Raw genomic sequence first — 17,393 nt, forward strand, 5'->3', positions numbered from 1 at the left:
ATCCCACCTGTCACCGGGCGAGAGGCGGGGTACACCCTGAACCGTTCGGCGGTCGATTGCAATCTGTCACTTAAGACATTCAAATCTTGTCAATATGCTATGTGCTTGATCTGAAGCATTTGTTTTAACCCAGCTACAGATTAATTTTAGTCTGACAAAACAGAACAATGAAATTAATCTTTTCGACACACAATCCTTTTGGCAAATTGAGCGCTTTATTCAGTTCATGCATGTGGGGATGCTTTTATCCTGAAGGATTCAAGCTAGACCTTTTTATCGCGGTGGCGAAACACAAGAGCGTCATGATTCGACTGGAAGTTTATGATCAGACTTGTAACACTGCGGCCACTGATGCATCTGCTACAAAGAGACCAACTGATCCTCCGCTGGACGTTTCTTCTGATTCAAGTGATAATTTGTGATGCAGCTCACAATCAGTGTGCTCTTTTCCGGTCTGCAGTCAAAAGAACTACGGGTGGATGGGATATTTGCTCACTAATGTAGATTTTTTTCAACACAAGTACAATGTATAACATACATGAAGAAAAGAACAAATACACTGTCTTTAATATACAGGACAATCATATCATTCATTACATTAGAGAATGCAGATTATTTCGTTCAACACAGGACAAGACTTAGAATGACGCAGGCCAAAGTTCTGAAAAGATGGAGGACAGAACTGCTTCACGTGTCATCATTTTGAAATCTGCACAGAGCTCACATCCACCTTATATATGATCATAATCAACACTCAAAACCTCAACCCCAGTTAGAATTGCAAAACAGCTGCACGCATCTTTGTATGAAGCTAAACCAAGCATCTGACCAACAGCAAGGGCAGTCTGACCAGACTACTTGGAAAGTATATTAAATGTCCCCAGTGGAGTCTTTTCAAAGTAAATATCTCACATGAAATAGTTTTTACCTAAATCATAATGTGTACAGTATGTCATGAATGAAATTACTTGAGGAAACCTTAAGCACAGGAGCGTGGCCTAATCTATTTTACTTACATATAAAACATTTTTAGATCCTAGTAACTGGGGTGTTTGTGGATGCAGACACAAGACTTGTGGAAAATGTGCCTCTTGTAAGTAAACAATGAATCACTGAGAAGTGGAAATTACAAAAATCAAGAAAAAGAACAAAACTGAAAAAAAAATTCCATTTAAAAAACGGTTAACAGTAATCAGAAATGTCTCCTTAGAGACTGCCCACACCATTTCCCTGATATTTGAAATTTTAAGAAGATCAAATAGGCATAAACAAGAACACTTCAAAACTGATTCCCCAACTTGTGAACTTGTCTCTTTAAAAACCTATAATTGTATTCAAATGTAGTACATAAATACACACAATTGCTTTACAATAATGAGCTCTTATTAAGAGCAAATCTTTTTAGGATGGAAGTACGGTATTCTTGATTATGCCTATCAAGCTGTTCTAGGTCCAGTGTCCCATGAGAGTAGTCTCAGCTTGCTGAATGAAGTCAGATCCTCCTGTTGCAGCGAGTGATCTGAGGAAGAAAGCAGAGCAAGTTGAACAAATAAGACTTATTCATTTTGTGAAAATTCACAAATGTGAAATCTTACCAAAACAATAGTGTAATACTCACCGGTTTAGTCAGTCAGCTACCATCACTTCTATTCAACTGCCAGGCCTTTAACTTCATCATTACTCCTCATCTATGACATGGAGAGACATGTTACTGAGAAATGTATAAAAATACCTCCAGCCTTAAATCTTAAAGAGGAGTCTCTGACCTGGAGATACCTGAAGAAATCTTTTTGCTTGTTTGTTTTCAAAGTTATTAATTATATCAATGTCCAATCTTTCCATTTAGCTGAATGATCTCTTTTGCACCAGTGGTTTTCGTGGCAACGTGGCAGAGAAAGCCCACCCCTGTCCTGAGGTAGCTGTATATGTAGTTGTATCTTATCTGGGGCTATATATGAAACGTGTGAGCAATGTGAAGTGTTTGGTCTCAGGTTCTGGTGAGGGTTCCGGTGGAGGAGTTGTGTTAATCAGCACTGATACTTTATCAACTCTGTTACACACAATGAAACATCCACTCTATTCGGCACACCGGTACAATCTAAAGCATGAAGTCACTTCAATGATGCCTACAATGTTTTTTTGTAGGCATCATTTTGCTGAAGCTGTTATCGAGGTAGTAATTCAATTGTATAGTTTTGCATTGAAGTCATAGTTAGTGATGATGTTGTATTGGACTGCATTATATTCAGAGGTGTTCCTAATACTCTGCCCCGTCATGCATGTACGTAACTAGGGAGGAGTAAAAATTAGAAACATCTCCCAATATACTGTAGTCCAATACAAAAACACGTTTAACTATGACATCAACAATAAACAGAGTTGAATTTCCACATTTCCAACCATGTCAGCAAAAACTGAACATTATGAATTTTGTAAAGGTAGAATTCATAGCAGAGCCGTTGCGCTGAATTGTAAAACAGGTACAGGCGTACCTAATAAAGTGGCCACTGGGTGTACATAGCCTACATACTGTAGCTTCCCACTGTCAGTCATCTGGCTTTATACGTTTTGATCAGACCGTCAGCAGGGAGTGGCAGAAGGGTAAGAGATAACGTCTGCTGTCTGGTAGCGAACACAGCACGGACCGCGACCGAGCCATACCCGAGTCACTGACTATCTGGATCTTGCCTGACACCAAATCTACACACTATAATTCTGCATAGGCCCACAAAACAAAACAAATGTGATCTCCGCATCCATTTGTATATGTCACTTCTTGCTAGAGATTGAAGTGACTCATTGTAGTTTAACATTTTCTGGACCTCAATATTTAAGCATTCACAATAACTAAACAATAGACCCAAATCTATTCATTATACCTTCAACAGAGAACAGCATTACTTCCTATCAGTCAAATATTACAGCATTTGCTTCAGTGTTAACTCCTCGTCAGGGGGAAGGCGGCTTGCCCTCCCTTTGACATACAATGAATCAAAAAGGTTCACTGCAATATGACAAGCCTGTTAAAATATACAAATGGACTGTATGTCACTCTCAGTATGGCGTGTACGCAACTTAGTGTATTTTTGTGTTTTTCTCTTCTTTGTTGTTGCCATGATTTGTGCCGATAATGCTGTTACTACATAAAGAAATCATGCCAAATGTCTTTATCAAGCATGTTATACCATTGACCTATATTTTGTCATGGTGGCAGTAATGCACTGCCATAGAGGACTGATGCTGTAATGCAACAGGGACCGTTTTATTAAGGTCATCAGGGCTTCCCACTCTCAACAGTGGTGCAGTGTGGAGTATACTGTGTTCAGTCACCTTATCCAGCTCCGTCTTCGTCTCCTCCTCCATGCGTCGTATGTCATCCATTGTCAGATCAATCCAGTTGTCGATCCAGCAGAACAGCTGTCTATGGAAGTTGGTGAACAAACGCTTCTCCACCTGGACAGACAGAGCAGGTGTGTGAGGAAGAGGAACAGAGGGAGAGGAGAGATTAAACAATAGTTACAGGGAGACACACAAGTCATCTGAAGGACGTGTCTGGTATTGTGTGGCATTTCAACTCAAAGCAGAAATTCATATATTGGCCACCAGAAGGCAACAAATATCAACAATTATTTGCTCCTGTACAAAAAAGCAAAACTGTATACCTTGTGAATGAGGTTCTCCACCTTGGTCTGTAGTCCCATCCACTTGAATTCAACAGTGACTAGCTTATAGGCACACATGTGTGGACAGTTGGGGTTCTCACTGAGTTGTTTCTGCAAATACACAGACACACCAATGAGATGAAAACACAAAGTCTGCAGGCCTCAAACTCAATCATTTCATTCCTTAAATGAGCCAGAGCCAGAGTGAAGAATTAAGAGTAAGAGTTCCACTACCTTCCAGTCAGGTCCCAGGGGCCCTCTACCTGTCTTCTCTGACTTAAAGATGGCTGGATCATGTTCTTCCTTGTAGTCCTAAAGAATGAATTCAACCAGCACAATGAAATAAAGTGTAGCCGTGTCTAATATGAAGAAGCCTCATAAGCAGAAGGGTTATTATACTGAGTGTTAAACGGATATATCTGTTATTTAAATATGTGAGTGTGAGTGTGACTCTCAGTAATTCCAAGCAGATGGTAAAACCTTTTCAAAGATTACCAGGTACTGATGGGAACAATTTGACCCATAACACAGCCTTATTTCTAAAAACATGCAGATTTCTTTGCTCTTACCTTTGAACTTATGCAACTTCCATCAGCAATGTCAATATCAACTACTTTTACTTCCTCCCATGTGCTTTTGTCCAGTCCGTGTACCTGCACAAAGGCAAAGTGTGGGTCAGTTGCTTGGTAAAGGCAAAGAACACATATCAGACTTCATGTTTATAAATGCAGCACAACAAAAATTAGGGTTGGACCAGCGCAGGACAACAGGAACTGAAAATTCAAATTAAAGATTGATGGGGTAATGTTATCTACTCTTGCAGGGTTCCCATTCTTTCCTTGAAATCATCCCCCAGGACTTGTCCGGGACCTTTTCCGCGACAATCTGGTTGCTTTTGTGCGGTACACTAACATGCTTCTCTCAGTGGAAGTCTGATTGAAAAGGGTATCCCGACATAACCTTGATGTTTTACTATCTCCTCTTACTGTTGTTTCTTGCCTAGCCTGTTTTAATGTTGCTATTATATTTCTATTTTTTGTAGCATTCTGTCATTGTATGTTATTTGGAAAGTGCTTTGTGCTCTATGCTTGTCAAGTGCTATGTAAATAAAATTGATCATTATCATTCTTCATAACCTGACTCCCTTTCTTTCTTCTGAGTTATATTAAGCATTTCTGTCTGAACACCAACAACTGAATAGTCTGGACACCTAAAACACAAACAGTAGCCTACAATTTTGCTTACTGACAAGAAGATCTAGACAGAACTTTCCATACCTAAATGTATGACTCAAAGTTTGCAAAGTCAGGTTTCGTAGTATCAGTTCATCACACCACACTTCAGCCCCTTTACTAGTGATATTAAGTGGAGTCTTTAGAGGCTAATCACACCCACTGTGAGGTACCCCGACAAAAGTTAAAACATGTCATGTTATGTCCATTTTATCTTAACAATGCAACAATGTGTTTGAAACACAATGCTAGCAAAGTCAAAAAAAGTACCGTTCACCATTTTCCAGAACACTTTACTCTTTCTCTCATGTTCCATTTGTTTTCCCTGAAAACCTGCAAAAACATAAATCCATTTTCCAGGACATGTGGGAACGCTGTCTCAGTCAAAATCTAAGATTAGGAGTTCCAGCAAACACAAGGAGAGGATTTAATCACATTAGCTCCCAATTTCTTCACCATGTGGTCAGATGGAGAAAATCTCCCATTTTTACCTGTAATGTATGTTCTTAACGTATAGGGTGGGTAAGATATCTTACCCACCCTATACGTTAAGCACATAACTTGTTAGCACTACTGCCAGATCACATGACTTACATTGTCCTGAGTCCCCATATCAGCTTTATGCCACGTCTCAATCTTAATCATGAACTTGTCCTTCATGTATTCATTCTGTAAGCGTGAGAGAGATACATGATAGGGTCAGTCAACAATCATATCGATGTGCATGTGTGCACACACAAAGTGATTACATTACAGTGAAAAGGCACTGTGTTATAACGTCCGCAGATAAACATTAGCAGCAGTATGTGAGCCCCCCACAGCAGTGTTTGGACAGTATTTCACTGAACACTCTATTCAGTTTTTACTGTGCTCTCTATCACATGGTCATACAAAACAGGCCATATTTAGAATAAAAAGTTAAACTCAACTTAAACTAAAACATATGTGGAAAGTTTAACTTCATTTTAATTTTTATTTGGCAATTCAAAATGAAAGAATACCTACCGTAAGGACTGCATCAGAAGGAAAGGTGGACGGTGATGGAGGCAGGATGGACCAGAAAGAGAAGGAGAGACAATCTCAGATTTCAATACAGATTTCAAGCATCAAGCTTTTCATTTCTAAATGCCACAGCTTGCACCATAACTGTGACACTGAAACAAACATAAATTAAATTAAATCACATACATTTTTCATTGTCATCCAAAATGTTGTTTGTATATGATTGGACTCACTGGTTCGACAGTACGGATATGCATTCCAGGCCTTCTCGTGAACCTCCAGAGAACCTTTCGGCGCTAACACACGCATAAAGGCTGGCACTTTACTGCAGAGACACAAGCACACATTGATGTAGTCACTCAAGTATACACAATGACACACAAAAATTATTTTCTTGTCGCTAAATGTATCACACACATAGACTTACAGAAATACAGGACAAATTAGGTATATGTTTATTATAGTATTAGGATCCTCAGTTTGCCGTGCATTAAATTGTTTTCCATTATAATCCTACAATGTGCTTTAATGTCTGCAATGTAACAGAATGCAGCTAAAGCATGCACATACAGATGCCCCCTGTACAACCTGACATGCTGTTAAAGGAGTGGTGACACAGCGTTTAAACCGGCATACTTTCACTGCAAAAATCACTATGTTTCAAATGAATCACTGAGATCACTGTTTGCTCAAAGGACGAAAAAATCTGCAGGAGAGTTCAGCGTTGACGAACAGTGTGCTGTTTTGACAGTGCTGTGGAGTCCAAAATGGAAGACACTTATTAACTGTGTTGCAAATTCCACTGAATATAATTTAGAATGGAGTGAATGTGTTGTGACAGCTGGGATAGGCTCCAGCTCCCCCGAAACCCCAAAAGGGATAGTTGGTATAGAAGATGAATGAATGAATGAATGAATGAATGTGTTGTAAATTTACACCCTTTGTCCAGAAGGTAACTGGTCGCACATGCCATTAGAGAGCTCTCCCTGATGAATTGAAGAGTCAGAAAAGACAAAGCAAGCATCATGCAGAAGAAGGAGAAGTACATTTTTTCCCCAAACCTTGCTAATGTATTACTAAATGATTTTGTAATCTTCAATAAATTAATCACAGCTTATAAACCCTTTATCGGGGGTGCCTGAATAGACAGTGATACAGTGTGTATTCCTATTACTTTCTACATAATGTGAGGTATACAGTACATAGCTGTGTGAATGCAGCAGTGCTAAGGTACTGACCTCTGCAGGTGGTAGATCTTGTGGGTGAACTGTCCCTTCTCTCCATCCTTCTCATAGGGTGTGTTCTCAATCACCTCCACACCTTCTCCTCCACCCGTCTCATTCTTACTGGCCTCTGCTACTGCATACAGTTGACCCACTTGGTACTGGAGGGACAAAAGAAGAGACCATGGTTATTGTGGTTCACAGATAAATTTATATTTTAATGAATTCAATCAATTTTCTCACTCCAAGTTATGTATTGCTTGGACTTTAGAGCCAAAATCATTCATCTATTAATCTATGTGGTGGATTAAAGCTTTCCAGGAAACGCACATCAATTCCGAGAATCAGGATTTGGCAACAGTTGTGCAATAATGGACCTTTTCCAAAGCAGACACTTTGACTTTTCATACCAGGAAGAATACATGAGGAAACAATGAAATTATAACTCTGGTTCCCCAAAAGTTGGGGCGCTGTAAAACGTAAATAAAAACAGAATGCAAACTGTGTTTACACAGTATCACAGCATTATTTTGGAATCAGGGTTGTTGGTTAAGTTAATAACATTAAATCTGCACTAATCAATATTTTTGATGTACTAAACACACTAATTAATGTTGGATCAAATGAAATGTTGAATGTGAAGCGGGTTGCTCCAAGTGAGGAAGCCACAGAGGATGACCAACTCTGCAGATCTATGGAGCATTTCAGCATCTCTCACAGCATCATTGTGTTTTATGGCCCACAACCTCCGCTCTCATTAACCTTGTTATCAGCAAAAATGTTCTGATAAACTGGCTGCGTCTGAAATTAGATACTGTAAATAGTATGCTATTTCAGACGCAGCGGCTCACTGTACACTACCTGACTCGACGAATTACGGACGAACAAAGTTAGCAACTAGCTACGGAACATTGTGCAGTTAGTGGCTAAAAAGCCAGATGTTTCTCAAAACAGAGCTAAAAGGAAGGTGAATGTTGCATATACATACATCAAATGAACAGAGACACAACTACAAATAAATACTAATGTTGCTCTCCAGGATGTGTAACATGTTTGCTAACATGTGCACAATATAAACCTTAGACTACAGTATGTCGATACTGTGTTTACAGCTTGTTCTGCTGCCCCCAAGTGGCCAGAATAATCAATATGTGCAGCTTTAAGTTGTCCTGTGACCTGTCAAAATGGCTTTTCCCCTTGCTTTGCATGTTTGGATAGAAACATGTTTTTCTTTTCTTCTTTTTCTTCTTCTTCTTTTCTTTTCTTTTTATCACAGTGAATAAACTCTTCTTGAGAACATCATAGTTACTTGATAAACTGAGCTAAAGGGGACTGTCCTAAAAAAAACACCTTGCTAGCCTCTACATTAGCTTAGCATTGGTTAAATTGTGGCCAATGGCAAACTAGAACATGTGAGCATTAGTGTTGTTGCACTACTATATAACTGTCAAATAAAAAATAATGTAAAAATAATGCAAGAGAGACATAAAGAATAGACAAGTTCAAAGACCCCTGGTGAGAATCACTCTGTCATGACCTAAGTTAACCATTCATGGAAATGACTGTGAGTTAACCATTACTCTTTAGATATCCCAGACACAGACTTCAGCATCAGAAAACCAGCAGAGTAAGCTTTTTGTTGATTTTTTCCCCCCTCTTCCTCTTCCTCTTCCTCCTCCAACCCCCACAGTTCAAACCCTTCCTGAGCCAGGCAAAAGTGTTGTGACATTGGAAAGAGTGACTCACATCACTGGTGCTGTCAGTCTGACCAGCCCCACACACTCCCACAAATGCACACGCACATGCAAAATCTTTTTATTCAAGTTACGGCGAAAATATGAACTTCAACTGCACTTCTGCATTTGCCAGAATTCGGTCTGGTCTGAAAAAAAGGAAAAGACTTTTTCACATAAGGCAAATGACAGAGTCAGTGACACAAAGGCACAAGTTGTAGTTGCTTTGTATTTAGGTCCATTGAGGCTTCAGATGGAGAGATAGGTGGTATACTTGTCTCTTTGATATATTTACTAAATGTTCATAAATTTGGTTGACATTTGGTGAAACTGGCGATGACACATCTGCTGCCATCTGTAACTGAGTTGGATAAAAGTCTTGCAGTTGAATCAGGCCAAGCCCTCTTCTCCCCAGAGACAGAGCTCTGCTACAGGCTAGGGACTTATTTTGGTAGCTGTTGGTGCTCAGTCTTGCCACTGTGAGTAGGAACATAGGAATGTAGCTTGTCCTGTATAACCAGTGTGTAATCTCATAGACAAGGACAGTTAGACATAACGCAGGCCTTCATGAGCTCAGGGGCGTGAACAACATTTGGCTACAAATAATACACAGCCTGAACCTGACTAGAGGTAGCCATCAACACTGAACAAAACATGTTGAGACTGAGTCCTCTGTCTATCGAGAACTTCAGAGGAAAGGTGAACCTGCTGGTTCACATCACGCTGACAAAAACAAGGTGTGGACATCCTTTTCTAACGTCATAATAACAACAAAACCAGGGTTAAAATCTTGATCTGCATTTCAGTCACATGTGAATAACCGTCACAATGGCTTGACCGCTCCAAGCAACAACAATATCTCCAAAGTAGTTGCTGAAACTTGTTTGGGCATTCATCATTCATCAACATTTCCATACAGAGCTGTAATAACATTTTCGAACACTGAATACAAATGAGCTGCATTCGGTTGCATGACCTTCAATGTTCAATTCTATAGATTCTAGTGAACAGCTTTTTATCACTGAATATATTTCAATTAATAAAATATTAGGAGAGCAACTATTTTCATCATCTATTAATGTGGCAATTATTTTCATGGTTAAAGGAGCACTCCACCAATTTTACAAAATACAAAATATTCAGTTTGTGTTGCAAGTGAATTTTAAGCATTTTTGCCTAAGACATGACTTATGCAATGAAAGAAATAGCTCAACATTTTGGGAAATATGCTTATTTACTTTTTTGCTGAGAGATGAGAAGATTGATTGATACAACCAGCATCTGATTAGTTTAACTTAGCTTTGCATAAATACTGGAAACATGGGGAAACAGCTAGCCTGAAAAATGTGTATTTACTAACATGCCAAACTACTCCTATTTCTTAACTATTTCACCTTTTGATTAAATTGCTAATCATCAACTAAGTGATTAATGAACTAACTGTTTCAGCCCTATAAAATATCACACACAAGAAAACATTTGACTCTATATAAACCTACATTTCCACATTGTTGTGTGCACAAACGTACCGTTGATACCATGAATATCTGAAACTCACTAAAAGAGAAATGCAATACTATTTCCACAGCTGACATTCCAAGGTTTGATAATCTGTGCCCAATTGAAACATTTTCAAGGGACCCGACTTGGTTTCCAAATACTGTGAAAGCAGCATCACATATGACAAGACATGTAGATACATTTCACAGACAAGAGAGTCCACCCTGATTTCATCCAGTTTTGATTCAACTCAAGCTGTAATAATTGTGACACTTACAATAATTACTCAACTAACACAGGAATCCAGCTAACACTTCACAGTGAAAGGGATCAGAGGAAAAGCTGGTCCTACAGCAAATACTGATTGCATAGCTTAGTGAAATACTGGCTTCTCCTGTGTGTTAAGCAATGGACAAAACAAAGGGTACTGTGTTGTATGGAACATTTGGATTAAAACATAGCATTCACACACAAGTGCAAATAAGAAGTTTAGTAAATCCCTGATGGTTCTTCCATAAAACACAAATCTAATGCAGGGGGAAGGTTAAGAATCTGCTGTCTTGATAACATGGAATCAGGCAATGGTACAGCATATTAAACACAACTAGTAAATAATTTCTGGACCTGATAACTGTGTTTCAGCACATGTCTGGGCACATAGTGTACTGAGGGGTATCTTAGCGTAGTCCCAGATGTTTTGTTATGCCTTTAATCGTCTCTAAAGGAAGAAAGATCAGATCGATGGAGATAACTGAAATATGTTGATCAGCAGCCTGAAGAATTTTAAACAGCATACCAGTCAGAAAACCTAAAGAGTAGTCACTGTCACTGAAAAAATAACTAAGGTGTATCGGTGACTAGGTGGCCTTCTGGTGACAGGAGAAGCCCCTGCACCCCGGCCCCCCAGCACCATACTCAACATCACTGTGTCTGCTGTGGAAGCCTTCGTGTTTCTGGAATCGAGAATCTCCCAGGACGTGATGCAGGCATCCAACATAGGCTCCATCATTAAAAAGGCCCAACAGAGAACTTGCTCAAGAGGTTCAACCTGCCTGAGGAGCTGCTGATCCAGTTCTACACTGCAGTCATCCTGTCTGTTCTCTGTTCATCCATTACTGTCTGGTTCCTCCACCAAACAGGACAGCAACAGACTACAGCGGACAGTCAGGACTGCTGAGAAAATCATTGGTGCCAACAGGCAGGAGACATCACTGCAGACCACTCACACCCTTTTCAAACTTCTGTACAGAACACCAAAACAACCGTTGAATAACTTGCATGTGTACACATGCTTGGCCAGTGAAGCTGATTCTGACTCTAATTGTTGACAGTCTTAAGTTAATGAGAAGCAGACAATCTACAGATAAGGGGACTGAAAATGAATATTTGCCATTTAGCTAAATCTGGAACATTTATATTAAACTGATATCAACTGTCGTGGATTGTTCCTAATAAAATAAATGTAAACAAATAAGTCCTTACCTCCTCCACTGAAACAGGTAGGACAACTCGGCTGCAAGAGAGAGAGAAACAATTAATTAAGGTACAGATATCCCAGTCAGAGATAACACAGATAAAAAAACAATAAAATTATACTGTTGGCCAAAAAGAAATGGATTAGGATATATCGTCACGTCAACATAGCAACAGTTTGTCTTCAGATTTCTCTTACAGACACATAATCTCATCACATCCATAAACAGCCATACCCATAAAGTCAGGGAAAATGAACCTGCAGGTGAATTCATTTTGAAACTGCTTCTTGATGTGGTATTTAAAGGAACAGTTGGACACATTGACAGTCCTGAGTCAGCTTAGCGTAAAGAGTGGAAAAAGAGGGAAGTAATGGCTGTCCAAAGACAACAAAATATACCAAACAGCACCTCTGCAGCTCACTAATTAACACATTATATCTTGTTTCTTCAACATGTACAAAAATACAAGTACAAAGAGGACAATTCACCGTTTTACAGGGGATCATGTGCCAGACTGTTTATCGGCCAGCTACCTTTGGACAGAGCTAGGCCAGCTGTCTCCCCCTGTTCCTAATCCATCTTTGAAGATAAATTAAATGACAGCTAGCTCCAGCGAACGATTCATATTTTCTGTACAGACAACGGTATTGATCTTCTCATCTAACTCTTGGCAAGAAAGAGAATAGCTAAATGTATGTGTCGCACTATTGCTTTAACCTTCAGGATCAATAGGAACCTTGTAAGCAATGTCATTGTCTTAAATCCCTTTCACACATGTAGTCTATCCCTAAAATGTTCAGGAACATATCCTGCATAGGGTCATATGTGAATGGGAGCAGGGATAATCAGGGAAATCTGTAAGGCCAGTTTTACCTCAAGAGCTGGTAACATTTTCAGGGAAGATGCTGTTATGGTTGTATTGTGAATGAAAGCATGTGCGACAAGGCAAAAGACAGAAATGTTCCTGAATGTAGCTTGTGTGAATAGTGAAAATTGCCTGTTAGTTCATTGTATGGGTCAAGCTCCAAAAACGCTGGATCCTACATTTCCATAATTCTCAAAATCAATAGTGTCTTTCATGAGACCTTCCCTGACTCCCACACTCCAAAGCCCACACATCTCAGATCTGCTTCAGTCCTTTCTGACTGCCAGTGGCACTAAACAAAGTACATATGCCTCCTCACAGATCGACATCTTGTATAAATAAATTTGCATGTGTGACGTATAAGCTACCTGCGCATCCCACCTATAAATAAAACATAGTAATCTACATCTGGTATCTTTGATCTTCTCACTGTTAGCATAGCATTCTTCAAAGGTTAATTGCTCTACAGTTTCAGTTCTGTATTTTGCTTTAAGATCCAGGGGAATCAAGCACATTCTGTGGTGTTTGGTGTTTGTCATCCTGCCTGCCACTCTGTTGGGCTCTAACGCTGTTGTTGACAAGGTGTCTTACCTTTCCCTTATTCCTATCAGGAGGCTAGGCTAGCTTGGCATGTTACACACACAATTAAGGCGAACGGACTGACATGGCCTGACTAGCTATTTGCATTGCAGCTATTTGCTGCATTGAAATAGAAGTCTGTGAGAGGATCCAATTGTGTCCTGTGGCTAGCCACAGTTCTACCTTGGTCACCTGGCTGTAAGTGCAATTCAGGGTAACAGGCTGGCAGGCTAACAGGCATGGTTGGATTGGCCTGGATGGCAAGTCACCTGTTTCTCTTGTTGTGTTGGTGACATAAGTCTACTAGAGGTTCTGATTTGGGTTCTGTGGTCTTTTTCAGGGCTAACTCATAAAAGTTCTGGCTCCCACACTGATTCTCTCATTGAAAAAGGCACTAAAAGACAATGCCCGCTGTCCCAGGCCATAGTGCCAGGTCACTGACAGTCTTTACTTGAGGGGTTATGACACTGCTGCCTACATGTCTCATTTTGGAAACTCCCGCTCTGTACTCCTCCGTGCCAAGTCCCAAATGTTACAGTCAAAGCATGAAGGGAAAGAGCTCGGTCACACAAACAGTGGGTTGATATCCAGAGAACATGGTCGCTTGATGTCCACTGTCATTGTAACTCAACATCAGCTCGGGCTTGCACAGGCACTGATGTTTCATGGCTGTAGACAAATGCTGCTTCCTGTTGTGCAAGGCCAGTTGTTTGGGCTGGAGGCATAAAGGCCACTGGAGTGCAGGAAGAAATCTAGCCAGACGTCAGAGGCCTGGAATCATCAGGGTAGGGGCATGGGACCCCCCTGGCAACACAGCCAGGCTGATGTTAGCAGTTGGTGTCAGCAGAGAGCTGATCAGCCTTGGTGGAAAGATCTTCACAGCAGCACCTGGACTACTGGGCAGCCTATTCCCAAGAAGCATAGGTTTTGAAAGCACTGTCTCGGAGATACAGTTTGCTGTTATGCTGCTGGCCCCCATCATCATCAGGGGTCATGGAGACCTCAGTCACAGACCCTGTGAAGGCCCCAGGTTTGTCAAAGGAAATAATCATGCACCTGGACAAAAAGGCTATCACAGTACTGCACCAAATGATGGGTTTTACTCCACATATTTACTAATACCAAAGAAAGACAATTTTCTTAGAGAGTTCCTACTCTCAGGTTGACTATGCATCAAACGTCCTCCCATGTTGGACACTCCTCAATTGGCCTCCTTGAGGGCAATGCACCTCCAAAGCTGAGGTTGCACCCTCAGGTAGTGCAGATGGTTTAGGATGGGTACAGGGAAGATCACATACTGTAGATCTATTTGCCTCAGAATGCACAACTCATTGTCCTCTGTGGTTTTCCTTGGTGGAGACCAGTGGCCCACTTCAGATAGATGCTCTTGGTAACACCTGGCAGAGTGATGTCGGGAAGTGCAGGTAGCCTTCACATCACATATGCCACTTTGTTTGCACAAGATCTTGATCTGCAAGATGTATATCAACTTCACTGACTGTACATGACAGTCATCCAGAAATTGGGAGAACCATAGCTACCTTTGTTACTTCCACTGCAATGAACACATTCAGTTCAAAATTTCAATTCTCAAACCCAATTTGAGCTAACCCTGATGATATTATCTGGGTTATTTTTTCAAACTTTGCAAAGCTCCCTCCAGAGTGAAAAAAAAAAAAACTACAGTTGTTTTTGTAGGCTGGGTAGGACTCCGTTTGACAAGTAAACTGAACTTTATGTGTAAAATCAGAGTTCTCCCTTAACTAATGAGAGGTGAGGGCACACCTGCAGCTTCATTTAGAGGGTGTGAGTTTGATTTTAACAAGGCTTGCAGCAGTGCACACTTTCACAGTATAACAGCAGATGTAATAACAGCATCATGAGTCAGGATATTAATCAGAGCACTACTTTGAAGAGTGTATTTGGACTGATTGATTTATAGTCATTAGCATTTAGCAATGGAAAGGCTGCTAGTTCTCCTCTAGTGTCCCACTATTATAGGAACCTGGAGAAGAGGAAGAGGAACTTACAAAACTCAATTTGAGACTGCCAGTATAAGAAAATATATAACTCTGGAACCCTGCATGTGTGTCTGTGTGTTTCGTGTATCCTTCTCTAGTTTGCCTTAATACAATAGCAAATTAATCGGCGTCTGTTGTCAGCCTAGCAGGGCCTGAATATTTCATTAGAACAGATCAGAGTGAAAGAGGAGCCTTACAGGCATGAACTTGATGGCTGGTGTGATGACAAAGATATATATGTTTGCCTGCACTCATATACGAACAGAAACATGGCACAGTTTTTAAGTCCTGGCCATGATGTCTAACTAAAAGGGCCCATTCCTCTGATTTTCTCTCTTTTTTTTTTCTTTTGAAACACGGGATGATCATCATAAACAATAACAATAATCTGACATAGGTGAGCCTTTGAATGTACTTTGCCCCATTGTCAGATGACACCCAGCGACTGGATGTTCCTCCATCATTGATATCCATGTGACATGACATGGCACTCCGCTCCGAGGCTCAGGAGTTAGAAGAATGCAGTATTTTTATGCGAATGCTTCAACTGAAAAATGAATCAATATCTTTTCTGAATAGTTGAGGGGAATTCTCCACTTCGGCATACAGAGATACGTCAAAGAATAGATTAAGTCAAAGGAAATTAAACTTTGAAAGTGGTTTCGCCGCACCCATAGCCTCCCTCTTCCTACTTAATTGCAGTGTAATGTCGGCAGGTTAGCGTCAGTTAACTTACGTCAGTGACGAGCACTAAAAACCAAACCTGAACCTGAACGTCACACCGCCGTTTCAAATATTTTGCTCAACCCATCTGTGCTGACATGATTCATTGTCAGAATAATCAATCTAGCGTGTCTGCCCTGTTGCTAACAACCAAATAAAAGTTAAATAGACAGAACTTTACATCGAGTTCAACAACTCAGCCCAGCTGAGGTGCTCCAACAGAGACCATACAAACATGTCCCAAACAGTCGCGTCTTAGCGAGGGTTAGATTCACTTTGAACAACGGCAGCATAATGCCGGCCTTTCTCCAGTGCAATAATTAATAATAATAATAATAATAATAATAAAAAGTTTTACAACTTTTACTGACAAGCAGAGCAGCAGTAACAGTGACAGCGGCCTTTCGCTCTCCTACCTGACAAAAAACTACGCAGTTTCAGAAAGTTAAGATACTCACAATTCTTTAATCAGCATGTCGACGGTGACAGCAGCATATGAGAGAGTGAAAAACTCTGAAAATGTCCTTTACAGCGGACAGTCGCCGGTCATTCACCGTCTGACAGTCTTTCCTACGGACTTTCTTCCTGAAAGATGCCGTATGTGTGCCAAGGGGCGCGGCTTCGACAGAGGAGACACCCACCTTTACTGTCAGGTATACGGCACCTTTATGTGACGTTCAAGTGCAGCTGGTAAACCATGAGTAACTCTAAACAATATGTGATCATCATACTTATGATAAGAAGAAGTGGTAGTTCGACTTCTTCTTATCACCAGTAGCCTCACCACTGGCTTTTGCCTGTAGTATTGTGACATAAGAAAGAATCACGCGCCTGTGTGCTTACAGAGAAGGCCACATTTTCAGGCTCATGTGACACACGTGAATTGAACAGGAACTGTGTGTGTGGCATGGAGCTGATGAATATGACTAGATTACCTGTACTTATTCACCACTGAATTAATGTTTACAGCTCAGTGAGCATCAGTTGGTGCACAAAGGTGGTGCACACCTCATATTCCCAGAGGGTAAGGTGCTACTGCTCCTGAGCAGTGTGTGTGTGTGTGTGTGTGTGTGTGTGTGTGTGTGTGTGTGTGTGTACAGGTACAAACTGTCACCTCTGGTTCAGCCTGTTTATGAAACAGCTCCAACAGTTTAACTCTGGATGTTCCTCTTTGATCAAAACAATGTTGAGGAAACGGTTATTGCTGTTGCCCAACAGGTTTTCCCACAATGCCATCTCATGTGCGACCACATGTATTGGACAGATATGTCTGTTTTGACACCACATATCAGCATGAGTATCAGCGTTACAGTGAGAGTCTGACCCCTGCTGCTGTAAAAAAGAACTGTCCCTCCTCGACAAGCTCAGAGAAGCGTGC

The 17,393-nt window shown here is 40.6% G+C and overlaps 1 protein-coding gene across 1 annotated transcript; it reads right to left on the reverse strand.

The window, feature by feature from the left end:
• Positions 1–213: 213 nt before the first annotated feature.
• LOC143322860 (phosphatidylinositol transfer protein alpha isoform-like) lies at positions 214–16,624 on the reverse strand. Its single transcript, XM_076734261.1, has 12 exons — positions 16,474–16,624; positions 11,835–11,865; positions 7,135–7,280; positions 6,130–6,221; positions 5,900–5,907; positions 5,489–5,563; positions 4,232–4,315; positions 3,897–3,974; positions 3,663–3,773; positions 3,331–3,453; positions 1,619–1,688; positions 214–1,519 (listed from the first exon to the last, which is right to left on the reverse strand). Exons 1-11 carry the CDS (start codon positions 16,488–16,490, stop codon positions 1,647–1,649), a joined length of 807 nt encoding a protein of 268 aa, XP_076590376.1. The 5' UTR covers positions 16,491–16,624; the 3' UTR covers positions 214–1,519; positions 1,619–1,646.
• Between the last annotated feature and the right edge of the window lie 769 nt (positions 16,625–17,393).

The sequence above is a fragment of the Chaetodon auriga genome, chromosome 7, assembly GCF_051107435.1.
Source record: "Chaetodon auriga isolate fChaAug3 chromosome 7, fChaAug3.hap1, whole genome shotgun sequence".
In the NCBI taxonomy this organism is placed as follows: Eukaryota; Metazoa; Chordata; class Actinopteri; order Chaetodontiformes; family Chaetodontidae; genus Chaetodon; species Chaetodon auriga.

What these genes read in the sequence shown, in the direction of transcription:
- LOC143322860 (XM_076734261.1), bottom strand. An exon ending in AAGATCTACCACCTGCAGAG is followed by an intron (nt 6,222 to 7,134) that starts GTCAGTACCTTA and finishes GTGTCTCTGCAG; the next exon opens with TAAAGTGCCAGCCTTTATGC. An exon ending in GAAGTTGCATAAGTTCAAAG is followed by an intron (nt 3,975 to 4,231) that starts GTAAGAGCAAAG and finishes TTCATTCTTTAG; the next exon opens with GACTACAAGGAAGAACATGA.